This window comes from Naegleria gruberi, assembly GCF_000004985.1.
Source record: "Naegleria gruberi genomic scaffold NAEGRscaffold_88, whole genome shotgun sequence".
Lineage (NCBI taxonomy): Eukaryota > Heterolobosea > Eutetramitea > Acrasida > Naegleriidae > Naegleria > Naegleria gruberi.
The window spans coordinates 38416-65116 of record NW_003163239.1 but is presented as its reverse complement, the minus strand read 5'-3'; the positions used below and the strand labels follow the sequence as shown (position 1 = coordinate 65116).

The 26701-nt window shown below is 34.1% G+C and overlaps 13 protein-coding genes and 2 non-coding genes across 15 annotated transcripts; 10 read left to right on the top strand and 5 right to left on the bottom strand.

Moving 5' to 3' along the window:
• Positions 1–86: 86 nt before the first annotated feature.
• Positions 87–578, top strand: NAEGRDRAFT_75983 (uncharacterized protein; the record flags this gene model as incomplete). The annotated part of the gene is made up of 1 exon (XM_002669052.1): positions 87–578. The coding sequence occupies one exon, from the start codon at positions 87–89 to the stop codon at positions 576–578; it is 492 nt and encodes a 163-aa protein (XP_002669098.1).
• Positions 579–663: 85 nt separating this feature from the next.
• NAEGRDRAFT_82243 (uncharacterized protein) lies at positions 664–1185 on the top strand. Its single transcript, XM_002669051.1, has one exon. The coding sequence runs from the start codon at positions 670–672 to the stop codon at positions 1078–1080; it is 411 nt and encodes a 136-aa protein (XP_002669097.1). The 5' UTR covers positions 664–669; the 3' UTR covers positions 1081–1185.
• A 403-nt stretch (positions 1186–1588) lies between these two features.
• On the top strand, positions 1589–3865 carry NAEGRDRAFT_82242 (uncharacterized protein; the record flags this gene model as incomplete). The annotated part of the gene is made up of 3 exons (XM_002669050.1): positions 1589–2626; positions 2711–3188; positions 3237–3865. The coding sequence occupies 3 exons, from the start codon at positions 1589–1591 to the stop codon at positions 3818–3820; spliced, it is 2100 nt and encodes a 699-aa protein (XP_002669096.1). The 3' UTR covers positions 3821–3865.
• A 148-nt stretch (positions 3866–4013) lies between these two features.
• NAEGRDRAFT_75980 (uncharacterized protein) lies at positions 4014–5450 on the top strand (the record flags this gene model as incomplete). The annotated part of the gene is made up of 1 exon (XM_002669049.1): positions 4014–5450. One exon carries the CDS (start codon positions 4014–4016, stop codon positions 5448–5450), a length of 1437 nt encoding a protein of 478 aa, XP_002669095.1.
• Positions 5451–5646: 196 nt separating this feature from the next.
• NAEGRDRAFT_t833 lies at positions 5647–5718 on the top strand. Its single transcript has one exon. It is a non-coding gene; the product is annotated as a tRNA-Met (tRNA).
• A 352-nt stretch (positions 5719–6070) lies between these two features.
• On the top strand, positions 6071–7617 carry NAEGRDRAFT_60017 (uncharacterized protein). The gene is made up of 2 exons (XM_002669048.1): positions 6071–6817; positions 6910–7617. The coding sequence occupies exons 1-2, from the start codon at positions 6180–6182 to the stop codon at positions 7430–7432; spliced, it is 1161 nt and encodes a 386-aa protein (XP_002669094.1). The 5' UTR covers positions 6071–6179; the 3' UTR covers positions 7433–7617.
• Positions 7618–7722: 105 nt separating this feature from the next.
• Positions 7723–8400, bottom strand: NAEGRDRAFT_75978 (uncharacterized protein; the record flags this gene model as incomplete). The annotated part of the gene is made up of 1 exon (XM_002669026.1): positions 7723–8400. One exon carries the CDS (start codon positions 8398–8400, stop codon positions 7723–7725), a length of 678 nt encoding a protein of 225 aa, XP_002669072.1.
• A 1350-nt stretch (positions 8401–9750) lies between these two features.
• Positions 9751–11792, top strand: NAEGRDRAFT_75977 (uncharacterized protein; the record flags this gene model as incomplete). The annotated part of the gene is made up of 3 exons (XM_002669047.1): positions 9751–10397; positions 10520–11166; positions 11251–11792. 3 exons carry the CDS (start codon positions 9751–9753, stop codon positions 11790–11792), a joined length of 1836 nt encoding a protein of 611 aa, XP_002669093.1.
• A 625-nt stretch (positions 11793–12417) lies between these two features.
• On the bottom strand, positions 12418–15333 carry NAEGRDRAFT_54436 (uncharacterized protein; the record flags this gene model as incomplete). The annotated part of the gene is made up of 3 exons (XM_002669025.1): positions 12418–12992; positions 13406–14237; positions 14605–15333. 3 exons carry the CDS (start codon positions 15331–15333, stop codon positions 12418–12420), a joined length of 2136 nt encoding a protein of 711 aa, XP_002669071.1.
• Positions 15334–19032: 3699 nt separating this feature from the next.
• NAEGRDRAFT_75973 (uncharacterized protein) lies at positions 19033–19962 on the top strand (the record flags this gene model as incomplete). Its single annotated transcript, XM_002669046.1, has 1 exon — positions 19033–19962. One exon carries the CDS (start codon positions 19033–19035, stop codon positions 19960–19962), a length of 930 nt encoding a protein of 309 aa, XP_002669092.1.
• A 116-nt stretch (positions 19963–20078) lies between these two features.
• Positions 20079–20151, bottom strand: NAEGRDRAFT_t829. Its single transcript has one exon. It is a non-coding gene; the product is annotated as a tRNA-Ile (tRNA).
• Positions 20152–20308: 157 nt separating this feature from the next.
• NAEGRDRAFT_75972 (uncharacterized protein) lies at positions 20309–21650 on the top strand (the record flags this gene model as incomplete). Its single annotated transcript, XM_002669045.1, has 3 exons — positions 20309–20966; positions 21027–21167; positions 21214–21650. The coding sequence occupies 3 exons, from the start codon at positions 20309–20311 to the stop codon at positions 21648–21650; spliced, it is 1236 nt and encodes a 411-aa protein (XP_002669091.1).
• A 123-nt stretch (positions 21651–21773) lies between these two features.
• Positions 21774–22416, bottom strand: NAEGRDRAFT_82239 (uncharacterized protein; the record flags this gene model as incomplete). The annotated part of the gene is made up of 1 exon (XM_002669024.1): positions 21774–22416. One exon carries the CDS (start codon positions 22414–22416, stop codon positions 21913–21915), a length of 504 nt encoding a protein of 167 aa, XP_002669070.1. The 3' UTR covers positions 21774–21912.
• Positions 22417–23176: 760 nt separating this feature from the next.
• Positions 23177–24033, bottom strand: NAEGRDRAFT_54433 (uncharacterized protein; the record flags this gene model as incomplete). The annotated part of the gene is made up of 2 exons (XM_002669023.1): positions 23177–23783; positions 23867–24033. The coding sequence occupies 2 exons, from the start codon at positions 24031–24033 to the stop codon at positions 23177–23179; spliced, it is 774 nt and encodes a 257-aa protein (XP_002669069.1).
• A 1332-nt stretch (positions 24034–25365) lies between these two features.
• Positions 25366–26283, top strand: NAEGRDRAFT_54432 (uncharacterized protein; the record flags this gene model as incomplete). The annotated part of the gene is made up of 1 exon (XM_002669044.1): positions 25366–26283. The coding sequence occupies one exon, from the start codon at positions 25366–25368 to the stop codon at positions 26281–26283; it is 918 nt and encodes a 305-aa protein (XP_002669090.1).
• Between the last annotated feature and the right edge of the window lie 418 nt (positions 26284–26701).

Genomic DNA, 26701 nt, shown 5'->3' with positions numbered 1-26701 from the left:
TTGAAGGATGCTGTTTTATTGATATTCGAATCAATAAACAAAAACAAATGCCAACAACAAGATTTGGAGAAAGATCACAAGAAAACATGATTAAAAGAGCATGTCACCAAGGGTCTCCTCCATCATCAAACGTTGCCATGCTGCCAACAAGAATTGGAAAGAGAAAACAAGACAAGACTTCATTCCAATTTATTGGAAATGCCAATTTGAAAGTATTAGAAACTACATGCAACAATTCAATGTTTGCTGTTTTTCAATACTCTGAAAAGATAAATACCACTCCAATGGAAGGAGTTTTACTAATGAAAGGCATGGACATGGAAGGGTCTTCAACTCATAGACGAAAGGTTTCGAAACAAACTCCAACAAGAAAATCAAAAAAGACAGAATCTGTAGTACAGGATAGTACCACATCTACGAATGGCAAGTCATCAACACTCACAACAATACCCTCACCACCAGCCATTGAAGAACATGCCAATTGTCACAACTTTAACCATTCCACAACAACAACATCTTCCTCTTACTCAAAACCTCCATCAAGATTTAGCATTTCAATCAAGGAAATTCTCAATTGATTGAATACAAATACCTCTCATGCGAAATACTCAATTAATTGATACTACGATAGTATCTTTGGTCCAACAAAGGTGTACAAAACCAAAAAAAATGTCTCTACGTGATTACCCACTCACTGCTCTCTCTTCATCTCTCGTCATCTTGGCACAATCGAAAGCAACTTTCATGGTCGGAAGGGCAAGAAAAGAATTTCATGTTAAACCACCACTCACAGAAGGTCCTCCAGGATTTTTGAATGCACTCCGAGTTCAATTGAATGGAGTGGAGAATATTGCAAGTTTTTTGGGAGCTTTGTGGTTGTGCACTGGAATGTTGGAGAATGATTATTTGGGAGGAGGAGTTGGATTACTGTATGCAATTGGAAGAGTTTGGTATGGTTATGGATATCCAGAGAAGAGATTGCCTGGATTTATATTGTGCCAGATTTGTACTAATTCTTGTTTGCTTGCTTGTGTTGGATTGAGTGTAACGAGAGTTGTGGAAAAGTATTTGAAAAAATAATTACTAATTTTGGAAATTGAAAATCTTTAAAAATGTAAAATTATTTCATTTTTGTTTTCATGATTTGAACAATTCGAGAATAATAAATTGTTCCTCTTCTACAAAGACGTTGTAAAATGAAAATTATTGAGTTCATTGAAATTTTGGATGACACTTGAACGTCAAACTTGAAGTCAATGAATATCTGAAAATGATTGTCATATCAAAATCAACACATTATCCATAACCCAACTTTGAAATATCAACGGGATGCTAACATCCAAACGGAGTGATGGATCGCCATATTACCAAAGTTGGTCCCACCACGCCATTCCGCCATTTTCAAAATTGTGAAGCTTTTAATTAAAAAACAATGCAAATTTGAAACATTTCAACTCAGAAAAAAAACCAACACGACTCGTGTGCACAATATTTCAACTTACTTTGATAACAAGAACGAAGAACAGCCACCTTGAGAGCAAATAGATATTTATTGTATTATTATAGTTGTTTGACCACGAAAGAATAGATGACTAAAAAGGAAGATACTAAGGGAGGAGCTTCTAATGCTGCTACTTCTCTCGATAAGGAGCAAGTAAATTCCACCTCTACAACACATCTAGTTGTTGATGAACAGAACACAAAATCTCCTCAAGAAACAGCAACCCGACCAAGTAGAAATCCCTTCAAACGATTCAAAAAGAAGAAGGCTGATGAGAAATCAAATGTTGATGAAATCAAAGATGAACAAGAGCCGAATATTACTGGAAAGGATAACATGATCATTTTCAAGATTTTTGGATGGAATTGGTTGCTGGTAGTGATTGGAGCAATTGGTAGTTTGGGTAATGGTGTCATTCCATTGTGTTTTCAATTTGTCATGGGTGATTTGGTGGATGTTTTCCAGCCAAAGAATGGTGTCGTTCCAACTGTTGACTCTATGAAAGCAAGTGTTTCAGATATTGCTATCAAGTTTGCAATTATTGCTGCAGGATCTGCTGTGGCCAGTTTGCTCTCTCAATTCTTTTTAAATTTGGCAAGTGAAAGAATTGGTGTTGCTTTGAGAAAGGCCTATTTCAATGCATTGACAACTCAAGAGATGGGTTTCTTTGATATTAAGAAGACTGGTGCATTGACAGTTGCATTGAGTGAAGACGTGTCCAAAATTCAAGAAGTCTACTCTAACAAATTGGCTCTCCTTTTACAAAACACTGCCCAATTCATTATTGGTATTGTCCTTGCCTTTGTTTCATCTTGGCAAATGTCCCTTGGCATGATTTCAACCTCTCCATTGTTGGTGTTTGGTGTTGGTGTCTTGTCTAAGGTTGTTGAATATTTAACTAAAAAGACAAATGGAGCTACGGAACATTCTGCATCGATTGCAACTGAAGTTGTTTCAAGTTTTAGAACTGTTAAATCAATGGGTTGTGAACAAAAGGAACAAGATAGATTTGCCAAAGATTTAAAGAATATTAGTACTTATGGCTTGTTCAAAGCCATCTTGCAAGGAACTACTTTTGCCTCAGTATCATTCATTCTCTGGGGAACTATTGCCTTAGCCTTCTGGGTAAGTAGTATTAATTCATCATATCGTTTTAAATATTTTACAATCGTCATGTAATGGAATAATTATTGTGGAATGATAATATAGTATGGAGGTGGCTTGGTTGCAGAAAATACCATAACAGTTGGTCAAATGATGAAAGTTTTCGGTATGATGCTATTTGGTGTTATTGGTCTTTCTCAAGCTGGTACTCAAATTCCAGAATTTTCCAAAGCTCAAATGTCTCAAAGAACCATTCTCAAAGTTTTAAAGAGAAGTCCAGCAATTCCATTTGCAGGAGGAAAAGCTCCAGAAGAAAAGTTGAAAGGTTCCATTCAAGTTAAGAATGTCAAGTTTATTTACCCATCCCGTCCAAATGCAGTTGTCTTGTCTGATTTCTCAATTGATATCAAGCCAGGAACTTCTGTTGCTTTGGTTGGTCCATCAGGATCAGGAAAGTCAACCATTGTTGGTCTATTGGAACGTTTCTATGATCCACAAGAAGGTGAAATTATAATTGATGGATATAATATTAAGGAAATTGATCCTCAATGGCTCCATAGAAATATTGGTATTGTCACTCAAGGTATGTTTAAAAATGTTTCATTTCTAATAATTAATTTGAAAATTATAGAACCTGTATTGTTTGCCACTTCAATTAGAGAAAATATTGCCTATGCTGTTGGTGCTGAAAATGTCTCTCAAGAACAAATTGAACACGCTGCCAAAGCTGCCAATTGTCATACCTTTATTATGGAGTTACCAGATGGTTATGAAACTAAACTGGGTGAAAAGGGTGTTTCCTTATCAGGTGGTCAAAAACAACGTGTTGCCATTGCAAGAGCCATTCTCCAAGATCCACAAGTCCTCCTTTTGGACGAAGCCACCTCAGCCCTCGACACTGAAAGTGAAGGTCTCGTTCAAGCAGCTCTTGACAATCTCATGAAGGGAAGAACCTCCATCTGTATTGCTCACAGATTGAGTACTATTCAAAACTGTGATACCATTTATGTACTCGTTAAGGGAGAATTGAAAGAATCAGGAACTCACCACGAATTAATCAAGAAGGAAGATGGTGTCTATAGAAAATTAGCTGAAAAGCAAATGATGTTTGGAAAGAGTGAAATTGACTTGATCAGAAACGAATCTGCAGTAGTCATCTCCCCTCAAAATGAAGTTAAGACTGAAAGCTCCTTTGAGGATATTTCAATTTTGTAAATAGTGTAAATAGCGAAAAGAAATAAATTTTTGAATTTTTAATTTAAAAAAAATGAATCAATTACCAGGTAGGCAATTTTTATGTTTTGGAAATTTTGCAATCTTTGATGGAATAATATTAGGTGATTGTATTCAAGTATTTTGTAGTTTTTTACACTTGGAAGAATATATTCCATTACAATTAGTCAATCAAATGTTTTTCCGAGGAGTGAAACAATATTGTGCATTGCAGAAGAGTTTGCACGTTACCAGGAATTTACAAGTCATGATTGAAAGTGCTGGAAAAGATAGAGAAGAAAATTTGGAAAGATATTGGACTGGCATGGCGATGGAAAGAGCTTCAAAAGCATTGATTACAAAACAATTGAGGAATTTGCTGTGTGGATTGTTTGTGAATGCGAGTAGTATTTATTTCTCTGATGTGAAATTGTCAGTTGACTTTATTTCGGCCATGTTTTGTGATGTGAAGAAACCAACGAAAAAGAAGAAGGTGGAAAATGATGACGATGAGGAATTGTCATTCAAGCATCGAAGTGTTTTTGAAGTTATTGAGAAATTATCCTTCCTTTCATGTGAATTTGAGGAAGGGGTCATGGAGTGGATTACAAAGAAATTCAAAGCTATTGATACATTAGTATTCAAGAGATGTAAATTGAAATATTTTCCATCTAGTTGCTATTTACCTGTTGCCTTTCTTTCTCAACCACTCAATGCAAAGAAGTGTAAATTTTATGATAGTATGAGATTTTTAGTAGTTGAGAATTTTGAGACATTTGTTTCAGTCAATTTGGAAAGATACAAGACAGAAGAGGAAAAACAATTTATTGAAAAATATATTAATTTGACACCTGAATTGTTATCTAGTGGTACTTCAATTAATGATGGAGAGCAAACTGCCTATTTCCATTATCCGCCACCTGAAAAAATTAATGAAACTTTATCATTGATTCCAGAACATGTAATTTTAATTTGCTTTCAAGCAGAAAAAACCAGTATATTCGCCAGTACAATCTTGAGAAGGATTCATTGGAGAGATTCGGCAAAAGATTTAAAATTATTTAGAATGGTGGACAGCTCATTTTCACTTACTCCAATTTTGGGATTCGATCTCACCAATGGTAAATTGGAGAACAAGAAAACAACAGCTGAAATTATGGACATTTTCTATATGGGATTTAATTTTTGGAATTGTTCGAAATCAGATCATATTCAATATTTGGTAGTTATTATACTCCACTACTATGAAGATGATGAGCTTATCAAATTTTTGAGATTTAAAGGATTGAATGTTGACATGGAATATTTTGAAGAACCTGATGACAAATATTACGAATTCTCAAGAATTGGAGTCATTTTTGCAATTTTAGAAATTTCTAAAAGAATGAACGTTCTCACTGATAGCTTGAAGAAATATTTTGAAAAGAATAGTGCTAACTTTGCTCAATCAGTTAGAAACAACTTTGTGAATATGAATTCCTGGACTCTCAGTAATTACTCAGAGGATCAAATTGAGTTTATTCAATATCTAGTAGAGAAGAAGATTCTTTCAGATTCCTACACGAAACAAATCAATGAATACAAGAGTAAGGATACAACTCTGGAACCAGCGTTGAAGAAACGAAAGAACTAGTTCAAATTTTTCCTAAATTTCCAATAAGAATTAGATTTTAATAACAAGTGTTTTTTGAGAAGTAATATTTGAGTAACAATATTTTGGAGTATTGGTAATAGCCATTTCGAAAATATTCATTTAATTCCAAAAATAGAAAATTACATTTTAAAATTGAAAATTAAATATAATTTAAATTTTATGTATTATACCACAAAGCAAATTGGCGCAGTGGAAGCGCGATGGGCTCATAACCCATAGGTCCTAGGATCGAAACCTAGATTTGCTATCCCTTTTGCCTTATCGTCTTTTAATTATAAATTATTTCCAAAATTCAGCTCTCCTCAATCTCATTCAATACTCATCTCTCCTACACAATATTAAGTTCAGCAAGATCCACAGTTATATTATCAAATTTCAATAATATTAACTTGCCTTAAACAAGTTCAAATCTTGTTTTGAATTGATGAAGCTTACATTTCCAATCGTTCCGATCAAAAATAAATTAATTTTTCATATCAATTATTTCGCTTGCTGATGAACCAAGCAATCAAAAGCAGGTTCTTAAAAAAATCCCAAAATTCACTAACAAGAAATTTGTTTTTCATTTGTTGGAGAAAAAGGCTTTTTTGATCATCATCATCTTTATCAAACTCTTGTTGGATTGTTTTTAAACTCCTATATTGAATATTTATTTATTAATACAACACTTTGAGTGAGCAATCATCATATAATATAGAAAATAACAAAATGCGTTTGTTGGATACTAATTCACCATCGAGTAATGATCCACTCGTTTTGAAGTATGGACAAGTATTTACTTTAAAGTCAATTCATGGTCGTATGTTAACAATGAATACTCACGAATATTCGTCCAAAACATTCTTGAATGCTTTTGCTCAAATTTCTGGTGAAGGACATACACCATCAGTGGTTGCTGCTAATACTAGTAATCAATTGGCTGCATCATCAGTTCAAGATTTCCTTCAAACATTATCTGAACATTCATCACCATCTCATTATGGTAGATTTGTAATGCAAACTTGTACATCAAAGATCAAGAAGGATACACCAGTTTGTTATGGACACATTGTTCATATTTACTTTGTGAGAGATCAAGATCAAAAGATGGAAAGTTGTGGAAAGTATTTGATTATGAATGGTAACTTCCCTCAACTCGGATTTGTCAATGATTCTGATCATCAAAATCCTGAACCAATTACTGTTTCTGCTATCAAGACTCTTCCATTGGAAGAATTATCTAATTTCCCTGTTAGAATTGGTGAAGATATTGGTTTGAAACGTATTGTTTGTAATCAATTGGATCAATTCTACTTGTCTGCCAGAAAGACTTCTAACGTTGTCCAAAGAAACAAGTCCACTAACTTGTAAGTTTTTTTTACAATTTTAATCCTAATTATTTCCATCCTTTATTATTCAATATTTTGAATAATTTCATTTACAATTAATTTAATTATAGAGCCTCATGGGAAAAGTTCACAATTTGTCAAAAGGATGGTAAATCAGTAACTACTGATGAACGTAATCGTCTTTTGAATGATTTGTACTCCCAAACTAACTATCAAAGAGATAGAACTGTTATGGTCAGTTTTAGAAATCAATTCAAGAAGGCTGTCCCTAAGGAAAACATCCCTACTGAAACTGAATTGAAAGCTGTCATTGAAAAGCAAATTGGGTTCCCAGTTGAAGAAGTTACCTACCTTGATAACCTCAACGATTGGTCCAATGAAGAAGTTGATGAAGAAGAACTTGAAGAAGTACCAATTTCATCTCTAGGTGAAGCACAAAAGGAATTTGAAACTCCAAAGGTTCTCCAAACTGATAATAAGGATAAGAAGATTTTCACCAAGTATGCCAAGATTTTGCTTAGCAAAAAGTTAGACAGAGACCTCTTGGGTCACTTCTTCTATTATGAGCTCACTAAGAGTTTGTACTTGAAGTTTATGATTCCAAAAGATTTCACACCAAACACCAGAAAATAATTACGCATCAAGATTGCATGCTGATCAGGATTTATTGATTCAATGGGATTCTAATTTTTGATCAAAAGAGTCAGTTGCTTTTTGATTCAATGCTCTTAACTTCAATTAGTCCACGCTAAAAAAACTGTACAAAATTCCACGTGCTTCAAATTATACAAATTATAGAAATACAATACCAAATTATTTATTTAAATAGAATCGTCGTCGATTTTCGAATCTAAGGTTTTAATCTGGCAGTCCAATTTCGCAACATTACATCTCGCATAATTATTCAAGTTTAGTGAATTTGTTCAATTCAAGAGCTCCCTTAATGTTGGCATTTGGATTCTTCCTTTTTTGAAATATTGCCCTGGTGATGAAGGCGAGAGAGATTCTGTTGTCATTTCAACAATGGATGGTTGCATGATTGGAGTTATATTCAAGGAGCTAATGTTGACTTGTTGTGGAGAGGATTGTGAATGAGGCAATATTGGATGGCATCCTTGCATTGAGGGTATGATATTAATTGGAGCTGCAATTATTGTGTTTTCTGAAGATGAGGAATCACACATACTCGACAAGGAAGATGAAGACATGACTCTCTTCTTTCTACTGGCAGTACAAGGAGTGGTATTAGTAGGTGATTGTTGTTGCGTATGATTATTGGATGGAGAGGAAGTAAGAGTGACTATTATTGGAGGACAATTTGAATGTACACATGGCTGTTGTGGCATAGAGTTCTGTATCATGGTATTGTTCATATTCCAAACAGATTCGTATGAAGCCAAACTGCACATACTTCTCGTCTTTTTGAATACTCCCATCATGGAATTCTCTGTGCTCTGCAGTACTTTGAAACTTGTGGATTGGATATTGTGATTGGAGAAGAGAGAGAAGGTTTTCTGTCTTCTTGGTGCCTTCTTTTGAATGCGTCCTCTGGTTTTGGATTTGGAGGAAGAACCAGTGGAAGAAGTGATAGTGGTGTTCATGTTAAAAACAGAGGCGGATTAATAAAATGTCTAAGTTCTTTGGTGGTATTAGGGATAATTGCTGGTAGTTTGTGTGAAAAATATTAGTCTAAGCCAGTCGGGTGGTTTTTTTTCTCAATTTACACTTAATTGATTCTTCTAAGAGTATGATGACCTTCCCAATACCACACAATCCCACAATCCTCAATGGAGAATAATGCGTCCAAGGGTGACGATGATTATTTACAAAACGACAAAACTTTATTGGTTATCTAATATACAGCTGACTACCACAGGTAAAGGACCATTTGACTTCAGTATACCGGATGTGATTAGTGAATATGGTGAAGAGGAATTATATTAAGGCAATCAATGGAAATAAGGAAGATTCGATTAAGGAATTTTAACCTCTCCATTCAAAGTCAACCATCTCAAATGAACTGGGGACAATGCCACACACGACCACTTGTTGTGAAACAATCTTTGTGGCATTTTTATTCTCCGTCTCTGTAAGTTCATTTCATGAGTAGGATTGCCTATTTCACATGTGAAGTATAGACCTTAACAACGTTAAGATGCTGCTAATCATCATATTCAAATTTGGATGAGTGTATAAAACAATGAACCAATGAACCATGGTCTCGATGGTCATAATTGGAGAATACCATCCTTTTTGAAATAATTCCAATATCAGGTAATATTTAAATATTGCTTAATTGGCATGCCTTAGGGACCAAGAGAGTTGTTTATTCTTTGTTCTCAAACTCTCTCCCAGGTAGATACCTTTCCAAGCAGAAACAACGATTACAATGAAAATTATTACCACATTTCACAATACAGCTAACTGAAATGGAAAGAGCTGGAGGAGGTGATAAATGAGTCAACGTGTATGGCTCCCAGTCCATTCTTCATCAATCCACACTCACATGTTTATTTAACACGAGCATGAATTCAACACATTTGCAATGATTTTCTCAGTAGTGAACTCTTCAATCTTTTCACACACAATAAAAAAACAAATGAGAGGGAATTAATGTTAAGAGGGAGATGTATGCTTAATAAAAACAAGAAGAATGAATTCCAATCTTAATTCTTGATAACAACAATTCATCATTTATGATTGTTCATCTTGACTTTGAAAGAGTTAGTGCTCACGAGGAGGTAGTTTTGGAGTTTTAAAAGAATATCTACAGCGAAATACGGCTTCTTCAATTTTGAAGACAATTTATATAAATTGAATCAGTACCAAGTCAGGAGGTTAAACTTGATTGGAGAATCCGAAGCATCACCAACTTTTGTTGAACAACAAACACAACAAGAATGAAAGAGTTTCAACAACAAAAAAAGAAAATTATAATTGCATAGAAGAAGATGGTAAAGAGGAAGAATAGTGAATCGGTATCAATTAATTCATCAATTAATTCTGATCGTGATGATGAGCGAGAAGAAGAAGCAGAGGAAACAAAAACATATGAATTGAAAAAGAATTTAAAAAGGCTTGTACAAGATGAAGGATCAGATGGAGAGGAAAATTCTATAGCAATTAGTCATCATCTGATGAGCAGTAGAGCCTTGGAAGAATTGGATGAAGATGAAGTAAAACAAAAAGCTTCCGAAGAAGAAGAAGAAAAAGAAGAAGAAACAGAAAAGAAAAAACAACAACCACAAAAAGTTACTCCATTGCCCTGGGGTAAATTATTTGTCGTCTTTTTCCTGTATTTGTGTGATAGTTTGACTTTCACATCCCTAATGCCCTATATTACATTCATGATTGCTGATTTTAACTTGACTGATAATCCAACAGAGTATGGTTATTATGTTGGATTGGTTGCTGCTGCATACTTTCTTTCTCAATTTATTAGTTCCTTCTTTTGGGGAACTATTTCGGATAGTATTGGAAGAAGGCCTGTTTTACTGTTTGGAACGTTTTTTGGTGGCCTTTGTGGATTAATGTTTGGATTTTCGAGATGGTTATGGTGGGCATGTATTTGTAGATTCATGTTTGGTTTATTGAATGGGTATGTTTGAGTTATTTACATTCTAATATTGAATGAACTTCTTTAAAACCAATGGAAACATTGAACAACATTGAATGAACAATCTTTAATGGAAACAATGGAATTTATTGGAAACAATACAGTAATTTGGGAGTTGTTAAAAGTTATTTAGGAGAAATTACTGATAGTACCAATCAGGCAAGAGCATTCTCATTGACTAGTATTACATTTGGTCTATCATCTGTGTTAGGACCATTGCTTGGTGGTGTATTTTCGAGACCTTATCAACAATATCCAAGTTTTGTCATGCTCTTCCCAGAGTGGATACAAAACTTTGTTATTCAATTCCCTTACATTTTACCAAGTTTTTTCATTTCTAGCTTTTCCTTAGTTGGTTTCGTATTGGGCTATTTGAAACTGGAAGAGGCCAATAAGAACAGTTGGTATTATAGAAAATTTATTGCCAAGGAATCAGAAGAGATTGCTGATAAACACAAGAGTAAGGGAAGTACCATTTCCAAAACAAATTTATTGTCAACTCCAACCGACGACCTCGAAGAACAGGATCAAGAACCAATTGTTATTAAGGAAACCCTATTGCAAAAACTCAAGAATAAGTTCGATAGTTTTAGAAAGCATGAAATGGTGGCCTCTCCTGTTCCATTAACAACATGCTTACTCTATTTATTATTGGGATCGAAACAAATCATGTTTGATGAATGTTTACCTCTCTTTGCTGTCCTTCCTAAAGATAAGGGAGGATTGGGAATGTCCTCTTATCATCTTGGTTGTAAGTTTTCTTTTTATAATATTGTTAAATATTCACTTGTTATTCTCTACAAATATTTGTAAATTTGGAATTTGAAACACAAAGTAATGGGAGGATTTTTAGGATTTATCATTTTTGTGAATCAATTATTCATTACACCTGTTGTTATTGCCAAATTCAGTCCATTAACCTGTTATCGTTGGAGTATTTTGGTAGATACTATTTTCAATGTCATCTTCCCAGAAATTATTTGGTTAGTGGCTACTGAAGATGATCCAATGTGGAAACATGTGTTGTTTTGGAGTGTTCTTGGTCTTATTCTCCTAGTAAGACAAGTTTCTAATGGTTATAGCTTCTTGGGTACTTTCCTCATTACAAATAACAGTGTTTCAAGGAAGAATTATGGTAAATTGAATGGTACTGCTCAATCATTTGTTGCACTTTCGAGAATGGTGAGTCCAATAATTGGGGGATCCATATTCGCTGGCTCTGTTGCAGTGTCCAAATTTCCAATCGACCATCGTATGGTATTTTATGTTATTACTGTAATTAGTGCAGTCATGTTTTTCCTCTCATTGATTTTGAACAAGGCAATCAACAAACCAAAGGAAGAAGCAAAGGCAGATGAGGAAGCAAACAAAAAGTAATTTTCAATCATCACAAGCAAATATATTTAAACATTTGGAAACATTTATTGATTGGGGGTAATGAAAATCTCAGGTTGTGGATTGAGCAACTCTTTAATGGATATTTTTGTTCTTATTGGCCTAGATTGTACAGGTAAATAAGATGATTTGTGTTGTGCTTGTTGGATATTTAATTGAATTGGTTTCTTCTGCTGTTTTTGAATTCCAGAAGCTTTGGTTTCTTCCTTACGATTAAAATAAAGAACAGTTTCATAGCTCTGAACAGTCGTCTTTCTCTTTTTAATGACACCAAACATGGACTTGTGGACAGTGTATTCAACTCTAGTGTTCAAGACATCATTCAAAACAAATACTGGTACTGAACTCTTTGTCTTGTTGCATTGTTGTTGGCTGTTATGTGCTGATCTGCTATCGGTATGCTGTTGTGGCATATTTTTTAACTTTTTAACAGCACCATAAAACCATGACCTTCACATTAGAAAAACCAATCCCAAAAGAATAATGTTTGACAATTTTACGCTGTTGTGGTCAATTACTGATCTGGAATATCTGTTACTTTGTGGTTAGACACGTGTCGTTACAAATATGTTAGTTGACCATTTTTAGACCTAGCTTAATGAAACGGTCAATTTAACAATTCTCTGATTGAAATTGATGAGCGATGAATACGTGAAGAACTGGATGAAGATTTAGTGCTGGTATTAAGCTGCTGATTATTGTAACCGATCATAAACTGGTCAGGTGAAGAAGGTGTTTGCATTGATACATTCAATGATGAGGATGTAGAGCAGTTGCATGAAGATGCTATGCATGTAGTTGTGACTCTTGTTTGAGGTGGATGTAAATCTTCAGGTAGAGTAGTTTCAAAAATCTTGGACCCAGTCACTCGATGTTTCTTCTGCTTTTTTCTAGGCATTTCAAGCTCATGAGAACTAATGAGAGTTTGAGGTTGCAGAATAAGTACTTGTTCATAAGCTTGCACAGGTGCTTTTCTCTGTCTTGATGTGGCAAACATGCTGTGATTATTGGTGAAACTCACAACATCAAAATCAAAACTTGGAGCTTTCAGCATGTTATTGTTTTGTTTGCCAATCTTTTGTGGTGAACTAATTGACCCAATTAAATTCTTCTTGTTTGAATCTCTCACTTGCTTTTGTACCATCTTGTTTTTTTTCTTGTAATTGATATTTTGATGTCTTTCTATGTGTCATTAATAACGCCACAATTAAAAACGTAAAGCTTGTCCAACGAGAACCTCTAATCTCGCTAAATCTCGCAACACTTTATAATTTCCATAATCAATTGGAGATTACACAAATAGCAAAATGTGTGCTATTTTAGTCCTTTCCTCTGTCCTTAAACGTAAACGTAAGTTTAGGTCGCCACAAGCCAAAAATCATTTTGAGCTTATTCAGGAAAAATTTGTTGAGTGACCAATTTGTTGATGAACTAATTCGAAAGGAATATCAACATCCTATGGTGATCATAGTCAACCAGATAGAAACGATTTCCATGAATGAAACTTTGAAAAGGCATACACAGTTGAAATGGACTAGGTTCTCTCAGTCTGCTTCCTTTTGCATTTTCATCCAGAATTACATTGATTAACATACCAGCCCTGGTGTAAATTTGTACATTTTTGCTTGTACAAATATAAATAAGGTTCTTGTAGTCGTCATAGTAAATAGAACGGAACAGATGTTTTCCAATAAGGTTGAATTGATGGGTTATTTCAAGGGTACAATCTGAAAAAGTAACCACACTATTTTTGTAGCTATCCAACATGATGAATGATTTAAGTTTGGAAACATAGATAAGTTCACTTGGGATTAATGGATTTTTCGAGAATGGATCCAATATTTGAAAATCTCTTACAATCTGTCCATTATTGCTATCCAATTCGAATACTCTTCCAGACTCCAAAACCACATAGATTAGGGCATGTTGTTTGTTATTGTTTTGATTTGTAAATTTCTTCCTCAGACAAATACTAATAATACAACGTTCAAATAACACATTCCATTGCAAATCGTTTAGCTTGATTGTTGTGTTGGAATTGCTGAGCTTTGTCAAATCTAAAGAAAAGACTCTAAAGGTGGAGGAAATAATCAGAGAATTTCCACATGAGAGTAATCGCTCAGGAGCTTGTTTTGGAATGTTGAAAAATCCCAAATGATCTCTGGTTTCTACATTGAACATATTAATCCTCGAGTATCCATTATCTGCAATAATTAACATTGAATTGTGAATGATGGCACAAGTTGGCCAATACAAATTAATACCATTCTCATTGGTTGGAATGTATTTTTGTTCGTGACCAATTGTGGCCAAGTGATGAAAGTGATGATAGGAGAAGGAATGTTTTCCTCTTAGCTGATATTGCAACCAGATGTTTGTTTTTTCTTCCTCCTTTCCGATCCAATCAACAAGTTGAAATGTGATCATCTAATTTTTGAAAGATGAAAACGTTTCTTATTGTTAGATGTTGATGAATTTTTTTTAAATATTAATTATCAAAATTATTTAATTTAAAATGTGTAAGGTTAAAAACCCTACTACGATTAAAGTTGAATAATTATTCTTCCGATTGATCATCACATTGATTCTTTAAGAGTTGTTGACTTTCTCTGAATGGTCGCAAAAAGTTTTCAATATCTTGCTGATTATCAAAAATCCTCAATGAAGTCATCCTCTTTGAAAGGAGTGGAATTTCGAACAAGGTATATCGTTCAGTAGTTTCATCAAAGCTGTCAAACCAAATCTTTCCATAATAAAACCATCTTCTATTCCTATCATAGGCAACATCTCTCACTTTATAACCCAACACTTCAATGAGTGGTAAATCCAATTCCATCAAATAAATCTTCCTCTCTGGTAAATCCATATAATGTGAAGCAATGCAGGTAGTTGTCTCTGGATGATCGTGTAGAGAAAGAGAAGGATCATACTTGACCATTCTTTGTCCAATATACAATCTGGCATGACAAATCTTCCAAACACCATGCAAATCAACCATTCCTTCAACAATCTCCTTTGATATCTTCAATCTTCCTGTTGGATGAATAGAATCATCAGAGATTATCTTTTGATATTCACTCTCCTTCAACGCCAAAGCTCTGTAGGTTCTCACTCTTCCCAAATGATTAGCAAAGGCCTCAAAGGCTTCTTGATGAGTCCAAGCTTCCTTCTCTTCAAAAGAACAACACTCCAAAAAGTTGTAGAATTGCTCAAATCGTGTGCCAATTCCTGGTATGAAGAGACATTGCAAAAAGTGTTGATATCTAGGGTAGAAGAGGCTCATCATTTGTTTGCTGATCAATTCAGTGTAGTGGAAAGTGAGAGTTTGAACAATTTCATTCAGCCATTCTTCATGTTGTTCTTGTTCATCGGTTGTAGTTGTTGAATTGTTGTTATTAATGGAAGGAAAGTGTATTTGATGAGATTGAATATAATCCAATTCTTCTCTACTAATTAAATTAGTCTTTTGAATATACGTATTACTATTTAAATTGTTATTGTTGTTTGATGTGGTGGAAAACATTCTTTGTTAATTTTTTGTTACTTTTTTATCGCTTCTTCATGTTCAGTTATTCATAAAATCTCTTCAGAGTTCCGTTTGTTGTTGGGGCAAACAAAAGTTCTTACTTCATCTCTTATCAAGGTTCATCTCAAAAGCTTTGCTGACAAGGAAATTTTTTAAACAATAAAATTAAAAATTAAAAAATGAAAAAATATTTACTAATGTTAATCCTTGCAGACAAATAGAGTTTGATATTTGGATTGTGTTATCACAGCAGAGATGAGTGATGAAGAGTTGTGGAAATTGAAGAATGGCCATCAAGTTAATTTGGTAGAATATTGCGAAAATCGGGATGAAAGGCTAAAAGGATGACCATTGTAATAGGAATAATAGTAATTATCAAGTGTACATTTCAATTATAATATTATTATTTAAGCCAATTAGAACGGGATATATTGTTAAATTGATATTGATTTATAATTATAATTATTTAAGGTTTAAAAATTTGAATGTTATTGGACTATTAATAATGAAATTGATGCATGGATGACATTAATCGAACAGAATATAACTATAATGTTATTAAATGAATATTTATTTCACAAATCTACTATTAAGGGATTGAGAACATTAAGTTTACATCACCCCTAAAGGCAACAATTACAAGATAGAACTGTAGATGCATCATTCATAGGTCTATACCAGTGATTTACAGTTCCTCTACATTCCTCTTCTTCTAGCCTGAATTATTTCACTACAGAACATAAAAGAAACTGAAGAGGATCCTCTGACGCTATCCATTAGTGCACCTAGCACGATTTCCGTTTCTCCTAAAAAGAATTTTCACTGATCTTTTCTGGCAAACTGAGTTGTGAACGTAACCCAACATTGATTGTTTTTGCTAGTGAACGAGCTCAATTATTCTTTGATTTAAAGATGTCAACCCTCAACACCAAATCTACCTAAACAGCTCTATTAAGCATTTTCACTCCAGTGAAAGAATCACCAAAGAATCACCACATCGCATGATGACCTTATCAAGTCTTCGTTGGCTAGGTTAAATTTTCAAGTATTTGGGATTTTTTAATGTCATTACATTTGACAGCTAGCCAACCATTCAAAGAACAAACAAGACATAAGACACCAATTTTTGGTCTATCGAAACTTATGTGGTCCATAAAAAGCAAGGAAAAAAGCGGCAAGTCGCCAATAATGTGAATATTTTGGATGCCTGGCGCTCAACCAGGAGAATGTCAAATGAAAAATAACCTTTTTAAATCCGATATTATGTACCGATGGATAGAAAAGGTGTTAGGGTATGTTGTTGCTGCTATTTAATTTCCTCATTTCCTCTCTCTAGCGATGACAAGTATTAATAATCATACAAAAAAACAAGACAGCTGGCACTTGGCAGTTAAGCAAATAGATTGATAATTTGATTTGGTTGTGGTGATTAAAACCTCGGCACAGATTCATAAAAACTGCCGTTATTGAAAAATTTGCTTTTTAAATTGCCTAATTTGAACCTTGATTCTTTTAGTTTCGGCCACCAACATTTCCCTGCTATTTATTAATTGGCAGAAATTTTAAAAGAAAAACACCGAAACACACTGTTGTCCCAAAAGCTTTTCACACGACAAGGCTATTCTCACAAAGACATATTCGAAAGGAAACTCAACACACAATGATGACTCTTCCTCCTTCTAGTCTTCCCAAATTCGAAACATCTTCTCACACCACTTCCGACTCATCACAGCCCATAGACGACTTTTCGTCAATATTTTCACACATACTACTTTCTAATCATTTCATTCACTTTAGTCCACGTGAATGGTCAACTCTTTTATTCCAAGCAGTCACACAAAATGATTTCCAAGCTGTCAGTTCTTTGTTAGAATGGGCAGATGGTGAGAATTTAAACCATTTGGCTGTTCAACAATATTCTAGTAACAATTTATTCAATCCAATGATTCCAGACGAAACTTCACACGGATCAACAATCCTCCACAAGGCATGCTCACTCAATCACTCTGACATTGTCTCGCTGCTTCTGAAGAGAAAGGACGTCATTTTGAATGTTAAAGACAGAGGTCAAGCAACACCACTTCATTACGCAGCTTCGAATGGCTCCTTAGAATGTGTTTTATTACTTTTAGCTGGAAGAAAGGTGTTCAATAGAAAATCTGAAGAAGACATTGGCATTGATTCAAAAGATGCGTTTGGAAACACGCCAATTCATTTAGCAATTAAGAATCGACACCACAGAGTAGTTACTGCTATTTTAGATTTTAACCCAAATTTAGTCAATTGTAGAAGAAGTAATTCAAAAACTTGTTTGCATCTCGTGGTTGAGCAATACGATTTGGAAGGTTTAATTTTGATTACAAAGAATCATTTCGGCGCTTCTGATAAGCTACAGCTGTGTGCAAAGGATGAAAACGGTCTCACACCGTTAATGCAATTAATTAAGGATTTTGCTAGGACGAATGATTATTCAAATGTAAATAAGAATGTCAAGATGAGATTCCTCTCCATGTTCATTTCCCTGTATGATTTCAGCGAATTGAGTAATGTAAATAAGCACATGGACCATGAATCGAGAAATTTATTCCATCTTTCGTGTATCAATAATTCAGCGGATGTTGTTCGAATCCTTGCTCTATTCCTTAACAGAGAAATTTACTTGAAAATGCTTTGTCAATCAGACAAGAGCGGTCAAACACCCATTCACACAGCCTGTAGATATGGAGCCGATGAAGTGTTGAAAACCTTCCTCTTAATGCTCAATGAAGAGAATACTAACAAGTGTCTCAAGGTTTTGGAATACCAAGATAAGGAGGGAAATACTCCTCTCCATTGCGCAACAATCAAGTTGGCAATTTTGGATCCTTCCAATGATAGAGCAGCTGTAACATCATTCCATTCATCAGATTCGAATAGCAGCTTGATAGATGATCAGGGATTTAACAATTCTACACTTTTTATTGTAAATAAGGCAAATTCTGAACCAACGATTCTTCCAAGTCGAGTTCAACATTCGAGTAGAAATCAAACGATTTGTACAGATACCTATGTGAAATGTATTGAAATTTTATTTCCAATTGTGAGTTTAGACATTGAGAATTCTAAAAAGAGAACAGTTTTGGATCTGTTAAATGGAACCAAGTTTTTTGAGAATTCGAATATCTTCTCTGCCAAGTCGGGAGGTTCTTCCAGTAATTGTGGAAATTCTGTAAATATCAGCCAAACGACTAGAAAGAGAGGTCTATCTCGATAATTGAATAAATTTTAGTTTCTTCACATTGTTTGAGTTTATTGAAGAAAAGACAAGTTGAATCCATTCTGTTCTAAATTGATTCGAATGTTGAATAGAATGGACAACATAGATTCTTATGGGATAAATTGACAAAAATACTCAAGTTTCTTAATAATCCAATCAAGAATTGGATAAAGTACAGTAAATAATCAATGATGATCAATTTCTAGATAAAGAGCAAGAAATCCAAAGCTCAAACTTTGATCACCAATCTAACTAAATTTAGAAAATCAATATTTCAAGAAATATATTGAAATGGAATCACACCAAAGCAATCCTCCCTATTTATACAATTTCTCGAGTTCTTTCATTTACCATAAATTTCAATTTTCCTTTAAATGTAGTCTTTGCATTTCACATAAATATTCGAAACATTATCTCAATCTTTATTCAACAAGAAAAAAATGCAAACCAAGCAAATCATTGTAATCGGCCTTGTGCTCTTACTTTCCATTTTGGCAGTTCAAGCAACTGATTCCTATCAACCAAAACCTGATACTTACAAACCTCCTTGTGAGAAGAAATGTGTTTCTTACAAGACAGTTAAAGGTAAATGTTTGAAACACAAACTCGAAGGTCAAAAGAAGGTTTGCGATAAGTATGCTGTTGTTGGTGCTGGAAAATGTCTCAAATACAAGAATTATTCTAAATGCGACAAGTATAGTAAGCCAACCAAGAGATGTGTCAAATACGAAACTAAAAAGACAACCTGTGCCAAGCATAAGACATGGAAAACTTGTGATTCCTATGGAAATAAGAAGGTCTGTGCCAAGAAGGGAAGTAAGAAGTATTGTTCCAAATACACAAACGAAACTAAATGTGTAAAACATGCCACAAAGAAAGTTTGTGAAAAATACGAAAAGGTTCCAATCAAGAAGTGTGAAACTCACAAGGTTTGTGACAAGTACACTACTGATTCATATGCTCCTCCAAAATGCAGCAGTGTCAAGAAATGTCGTGTTGTGTCATATGCCAAGAAATGTTGCAAATTCAAGAATGTCAAATATTGTAAGGAAAAGAAGAATTTCAAGAAATGTTGTGAACACAAGACAAAACATTTCTGTGCCCAATACAAGAACGTCCAATTCTGTAAGAAACACAAGACTCATTCCAAATGTGTCAAGTACAACACCAAGAAGGTTTGTTGTAAACATGAAACTGTTCCTTCCAAATGTATCCACAAGAAGAATTACAAGAAATGCATTAAAAAGTCAAAGGGAAAGAAGGTCTGTAAGAAGCACAAGTTAGTTGGTGGAAAGAAGGTTTGTTGTGAATATGAAAATAAGAAGGTCTGTGCCAAATACGAATGTAAGAAGGTTGATTCTTATTTTTAAATGGAAAAGAAAAGAATTTTTGAAAATTTTGAGAGAATGATTTGAAATCAAGAAGTTTGTGAAGTTTTGCAATTTTGCTTAAATAAATTTAACTTGTGATAAAAATCAAAATTATCTGCTGACGGACGGGATCGAACCGGCGACCAATGGCTTATTAGACCAACGCTCTACCGACTGAGCTACGCCAGCTTCATGTTCATATATTTAATAGTCCAAAAATATTCTACTCTTACATGATATCTTGGTCAACTTCAAAAAGCTTTGTACTCGTATTATGAACTTGTTGTAACTGATGATGTTCTTTTTTGATATTGAAAGCAATGAACTCCACGACAGTAAAAAAAAAATGGCATCGTATGAATTAAACTTTTATCGTCTCTACAGACCCGAACTCTACACTCCCAACTGTAACTCCATCAACGAATCGATCGTCTATAGATCAGGCTCCCATGCTGTCCCTACCATACTTTTTCCCGATCATGATGATATTGTATTGAGTGTTACTAATAGTGATTCGATCGTAATCTTCCTGATGAAGAGTGGTAAGGTATTGCTGCTCGGAAGAGGATCTTTTGTAATTGGAAATCCAAATTATGATGATGGTGAGGATCCAGACAAATTACATGAATTGAATACTGAGAAATTGAGAGAGATGGATAAAAGTCCTTTCAAACAATTGTGTGCTACCAATTCAGTGTTATATGCTGTGATGGAGAGTGGAAGATTGTTTTCAATTAATGATGTGTGGAAGGAGGAAAAGTTTGGACAGGAAGAAGCATTGCATTTTGAGTATGTTGGAACTGGATTATCTCACATGATGGCAATTACTAATAATCATGAGGTTTATGGAACAGGATCTGATGCGTATGGATGTTTGGGTGGGTGTGGTGGAGGAAAAATTAAATTTGAGTATGTTCTGGATGAGGATGATCATATTCTTGATGTGTATCCTGCTTATTATAGAACTTTGGTAGTTACTGCTAATGGAAAACTACTCACAACAGGTTTGTAATTGCAAATTTTATTGAATAATTGACATGAATATTCATGTATTTGAAATCAAGGATGGGGAGTTTATTCTCAACAAGGATTGGGAAATAGTAGTGGAGATAATCCTCGATTCGTTCGACACCAACCAATGAATGATTTAGGAGAACATGTGATTAAGCTTGCTCTTGGAGCTCTTCACACCATTGTTTTGACTAGTAAGTTATTTCGCTTCTTTTGAAAATACAAAATAATGAAAATCAGAAAGTAGAAAGGTTTATGGCTTTGGATTCAATTCATATGGACAACTTTCACAAGGAGAAGTGACAAGTGATTTTGGATTTCCTGTATTAATTGAAACACCTCAACCAATTGTTGATATTTGGTGTGGATGGCATCACACCTTATTTGAATCATCAACTGGCTCATTCTATTGTTCTGGATCCAATGGTTCTAATGAAATGCTTGGTGTTGAAGATGACTTAAAAGGAAAAAACATTTATAACCTTACAAGTTTTTCAACACCAGAGAATGAAGAATATTTGAGATGGAAAATTGGAGTTTGTTCATTCTCTTCAAATACTTATTATCATGGCATTCGATTGACTGGAAAGAGAATTGAATGGATGTTAGCTAATTTGAAAGCAATGACAAGAGCAAGATGTGAATATTCGGATTTAACATTTGATTGGGAATGTTAAATGAATTTTATACAAACTATTTCTCTTTAATATTCGAATATTTTGTGATAATTGACGTGATATTTTATTTGATTGTCATCAATTAATCCTTCAATTCAATACAATTAACAAGCAAATAGGATTCTAGGAAAATAATTTAGTTTTTATTCGAATAGCAAAAAATTCACAACTTAATGTGAAAGCTACTACAATCTCTCTCTAATAGTATTTACATCATATTTACAAAGGGAAATATTTACAATATAATTGAGAATTGAACAACTCAATTCAACAATTCTCGAATACTAATGGAAGTTCTCACAATTCTTGGACTCGTTCTTTCATTTGACGTCGTTGTGGAAGAAGTGGACGAAACGCTTGAATAATTATCAAGAGATTGTCTCATCTTTCGTGGAATGACACTATTCTCACTGGAAGGAGGAGCAATACAACCAAAATTCAAAACTTGTTCATATTCGATTGGTTTACTCTTTCGTTTTCTAGTAACGCCAAACATTGATTGATTGGCAGTGAAAGAAACAGTGTCGAAACCTTCCAAATAGGTTGCCTTTTTAGTTTTGGATGGCTTTGTTATCTTGGATTGCTGTGTATGTGGTACTGCATTGTTTTTAATCACTTTGGTTATTGGAAAGGTATTATTCGAAAGTGTGGAAGGAGACGAATGCAGAATATTGTTAGTTGACATCATCATGATGGAATGAGGACTAGTGTGACGATATCTGTTAGCACTATTGTTGAGAGTATTGAATAGATGTGTTGTAGACATGTTTTTTTTGAATTATTGCTAGAATATTTAAGTTTCTTTTTGTTTAAATTAGATTCGGCTCCCTTATCGCAAAGAATCCGTTTTGTGTTAACATTGCCATTTGTATTTGCTAAATAGGTGTTGAGCATACTTTCACGGGGATGAAAAAATTCATTTCGTCTTCATTCGAATAACCTCTTCTCGCAAAGATAGTGGCGCCAAAATCTATAAGGGAACCAAGATCAGTTATTGGAAACTGTCATTCACTCCTAATTTCCTTCGATATCCACGAAACTTTTAATAGTTTTCCATAGAAGCTTTGTCTTCATTTATCTGAAACAGCAAAATTCCTTTTGAGAGAATAGAAAGTGATATCGAGAGTATAATTTCATGATGCCTTCATTATCGTAAGGGGAAGGTAGATGTCAAAAGTCCTGCCATCATTGAATTAAAAGAAGGCAAGCTGCAAAATAGGTAGGTTTCAATCCGTTTCGTAAAAATTATAGTCATTCCCATTTTTCACTATGGATATCATGACCAAGGAGATAAGAATAAAGGTTGCAACTGTTCATCATCTTGGACTATTTCAAACTAATCCGATCTATTAGAAACCATGTCCTTTTCATTTACAATTTCTTTTTCTTCTCAATTTAGCAAATTTGAGAGTTTCGTATTTTATTTTGTTAGTATATTGTTTTCTACTGTCATTAATTCTTCATGTTTATCTGCAGCCGAATCATTTTCATGTTCAAGTTCTCATTCGATAAGTTTCGAATAATTTTTAATACAACTCACTCCAAGATTCCTTCAATTTGTTTAAATCATTCACTTGGATTGAAAATCTATGGGATTTCAACCATTGACTCTTCCTCGACAAGTTATTCGAATCATTTCCCGCCAAATCTTCATTTCTATTTACACTCAACGAATACTGTTGATGTTGTTTATACGAATTCAATGAATCATTCGAATAGGAAATTGACTTGCTCTCATCAAACGAAAGTGCTTCAATAAAATCCTCAGCTGGCTTGAAAAAGTTCAAAGTTACCACAAATCGAATAGTTTTCTTGTTTACAATAATTTTGAATAAACCCATAATTGGCGCAATGGTAATATTTCGTGATTTTTTCATTTCCTTAATGAGAGATGGAATGATGGTGGATCTGATTTCTTTTGCTTCCATTTTGGTAACTGATTTGATGAAGAATTTGGAATCTTTCGTCATGCTTTGGACGAAACATTTCTTATTTTCTAAATCTTTGTGGAATTCGAAAGAAAAGGTGGATTCTTGAATGGACATGAAGAATTCTCTCTCTGTCATGCCACACATCTTTCTAATTTCATGACATTCGAATGGAAGAAAGTCTTTGTATTGGAAAGATTTGTGACTGAAAAAAGGTCAAGAAATTTAAACATGTTGTGATGATAAATGTTATTAGAAACGTGTTGTGGTGATGGTTGGCTTACTTACTCTCGTGATGATGGCATTCGTTGTAGAGTTTCGTCTTCCGTAAGTTTTTTATATTCCTCACAATTATTCGAAACTTGAGTCATACTGTGTTTAATAATAAGCTTTAGTCTAGTTTCCACATCTTGTGAGCGTTTCTGTACCAATTCGTGCAAGTAGGAACCTTTCATTTTGATATTAGTTTCGTTAAGTTTCTTGTTGATTTTTTTTTGTGTGGTTTGAAACAAGACAATTCTTGAGGTGAAAGCTTGACATCCCTCACAAAACGTGATAAACCCTCAAAAGGCAAGTTCTTGACGAGAATAACCACAAATAAACAATGTTTCGTATTTTAATTCTGATCTAGTTTTATACGAAAGAGAAAATGAAATATCGAAGTAGAATCATGAAAATGTTGATTTGTTGGTTATTTATGCATTAAGAATCTGTTCCACAACTTGAGAATATCACACTTTTCTTGACATCTAATTCGACAGGTGTTCCACCTTAATGTGAACGAATCATTGGTTAGTAACGAAGCGAATACAATGCATACACTCATGTTTAGTTACTGTTTGGCGCCAAAAGTATCTACAGCAAAATATTATTAACCAATTTTTAAATTAGAATGAGAAGGATTAACATTTTTATTCGAAACTTGCAATTAGATAAAAGCAAGAATACTTTCCAAAATCCATCACTCTTCCAAATGCATATCAGTGTGATTTACTTTCCGTCTCTGGAAGGTGAATCCCATTTTGTAAATTTGGTATTTTTATTCACATGTATCTGGTTTGCCACTTCTCCATTTAAAAGAAATTCCTCCTTCTTTTCCATTCTCTTTTGTTTCTGTTCTTTTTCTTGACAAGTTGTTTTTCCTTATCTTCATCTCTGAGGAAATTCTCTTCCAAAGACATGGTGTTTGAGATTTACAGGACCAACTCTCAACACGAATGAAATTCCACCTCTTTCAAGTTTTCTAAACTATTGATTAAGGTAATTTGCAACTTGCTTTTTTTCAGATGAGAAGAGACGATTGATATCATCTCTATTTTTTCTGATGGAATCCTTGAGACAATCTGGAATAATTCCTTAAACTTTTCATATGAAATATATCCACAGGGTAGTGAGACTGGATATGGATCGGGTGAGGATTCATAATTTTTATATTTAATTGTTTTAATTATTAGGAACTGTTGAGGAGATGGACCTTCATCTTCCGCACTTCAACAACATCTTCGATTAGCGTTGATTCTCCTCTCACAATATCTTCATATCATCAATTAGAAATAAATTTGAGCCATGGAACATTCATCAACCAACATCCCACTTAAAATAATAATTGCAATCTATTACTAACATTGGCCTCAAGGAAGGACCTCACACAAACATAAAGGAGTTGCCCAACACACTGTTCCACTCTAAGGACGGACTGGTCGAAGGAGGATACTTCATAGATTGTGCAAGTTTTCAGAGTTTCATCTCCATTAAAAAAAAACATAAAAAATCGCGCACCCGTTCCGATGATGAGAATTAATAATAATTCTGTGATGATGAAGGTGGCTTTTGCTGTTGTTGTTATCATGATGATGATTGTCTCTGAACTTCAAGGTATTGAATTGGACAAGATGATTCAAAATACTAGATCGGTTACTAAATTCCAAGGATTGGGTGATCGTTTGACACATACATTCTTCAGCAAAACTCCAATTCCATTGAACGAAAGTGCTGCTGTTGCCTCTAATGAATGGAAATTGTTGGATGGTGCTCGTGTATGTCATGAATATTTGGGCATTCCATATATTAATAATAGAGTTATTGTTTATTATACCAATAAGGGACAATTGAGTGGATTTGGAGTTCAATTACATGAGGAATTAAAGAATGGATCAACTGTTCCAGGATTTTGGACCAAGCTCTCCAAAGATAGATATCAAATTGATATTGCTACTCGTGATCCAAAGTTTGCATGCTCTTTAGATACTGACATTTATGGAGGACCAATTGGTGATCGTTTAATTGTCCAACCAGGAAAGCTTAATTTTGAAATTCCACTTACTGACAAGTTAGCTACTGCTCGTCAATTCATTAAAGGGGCATGTATCCAAGGGATGGGAACCCACTTTGGGTATGACGTTTACACTGCTCCACACTTGAGTGGTTGGAGTAAAACTTTGGTTCCAGTTATTCCAATGTATCATGAAGGTCAAGTTTCTGCTGTCTTATTCTATTCACACAGTGTTCAAGAATGTTATCCAATTGGTCAATGGGAAGGTCCATTCATTCCATGGTTATTCTGTAAGAACTTTTGTTCTGATGATTGTATGAAGCATGAAAGTAGTCTTACCATGTTCACAACAATGCACTTTTTATTCCACGATGCTGATTTAAATACTTGTCCAGAAAGATGTCCAGGTAGTGGAAAAACTAGATTACACTAATCTCAGTAAAATTATTATTATTGAACTGATCAATTCGTCAAACTCAATTAAGAAAGGTGTTTTTATTAAAGTTTACTGAGATAAAGTAGTGTAGAGTTGTGAGGAACGATGTAACATTAGTATTTAAACACAAATTGTAAACAATAAAATTGAGTTGATAAATAATTTTTATGCTCAACAAAAGAAAGTGTATTGAAATAATTCAAACACCAAGCAAAACGAATATCTCTAACATTCGTCAAAGAGTTTCAGCAAACAAATCTTCAACTTCTACCAACAAGTCAAGTTACATCCTAGTAACTGACAATAGTAGCTCAGTATCACTCTTCTCTATGGTTGACCTTAGATAACAACAAAGCTGGTTCTGAAAAGAACCTTGATGCTAATTTTCAACACCATCACTTCTTTGGGTGAGAGA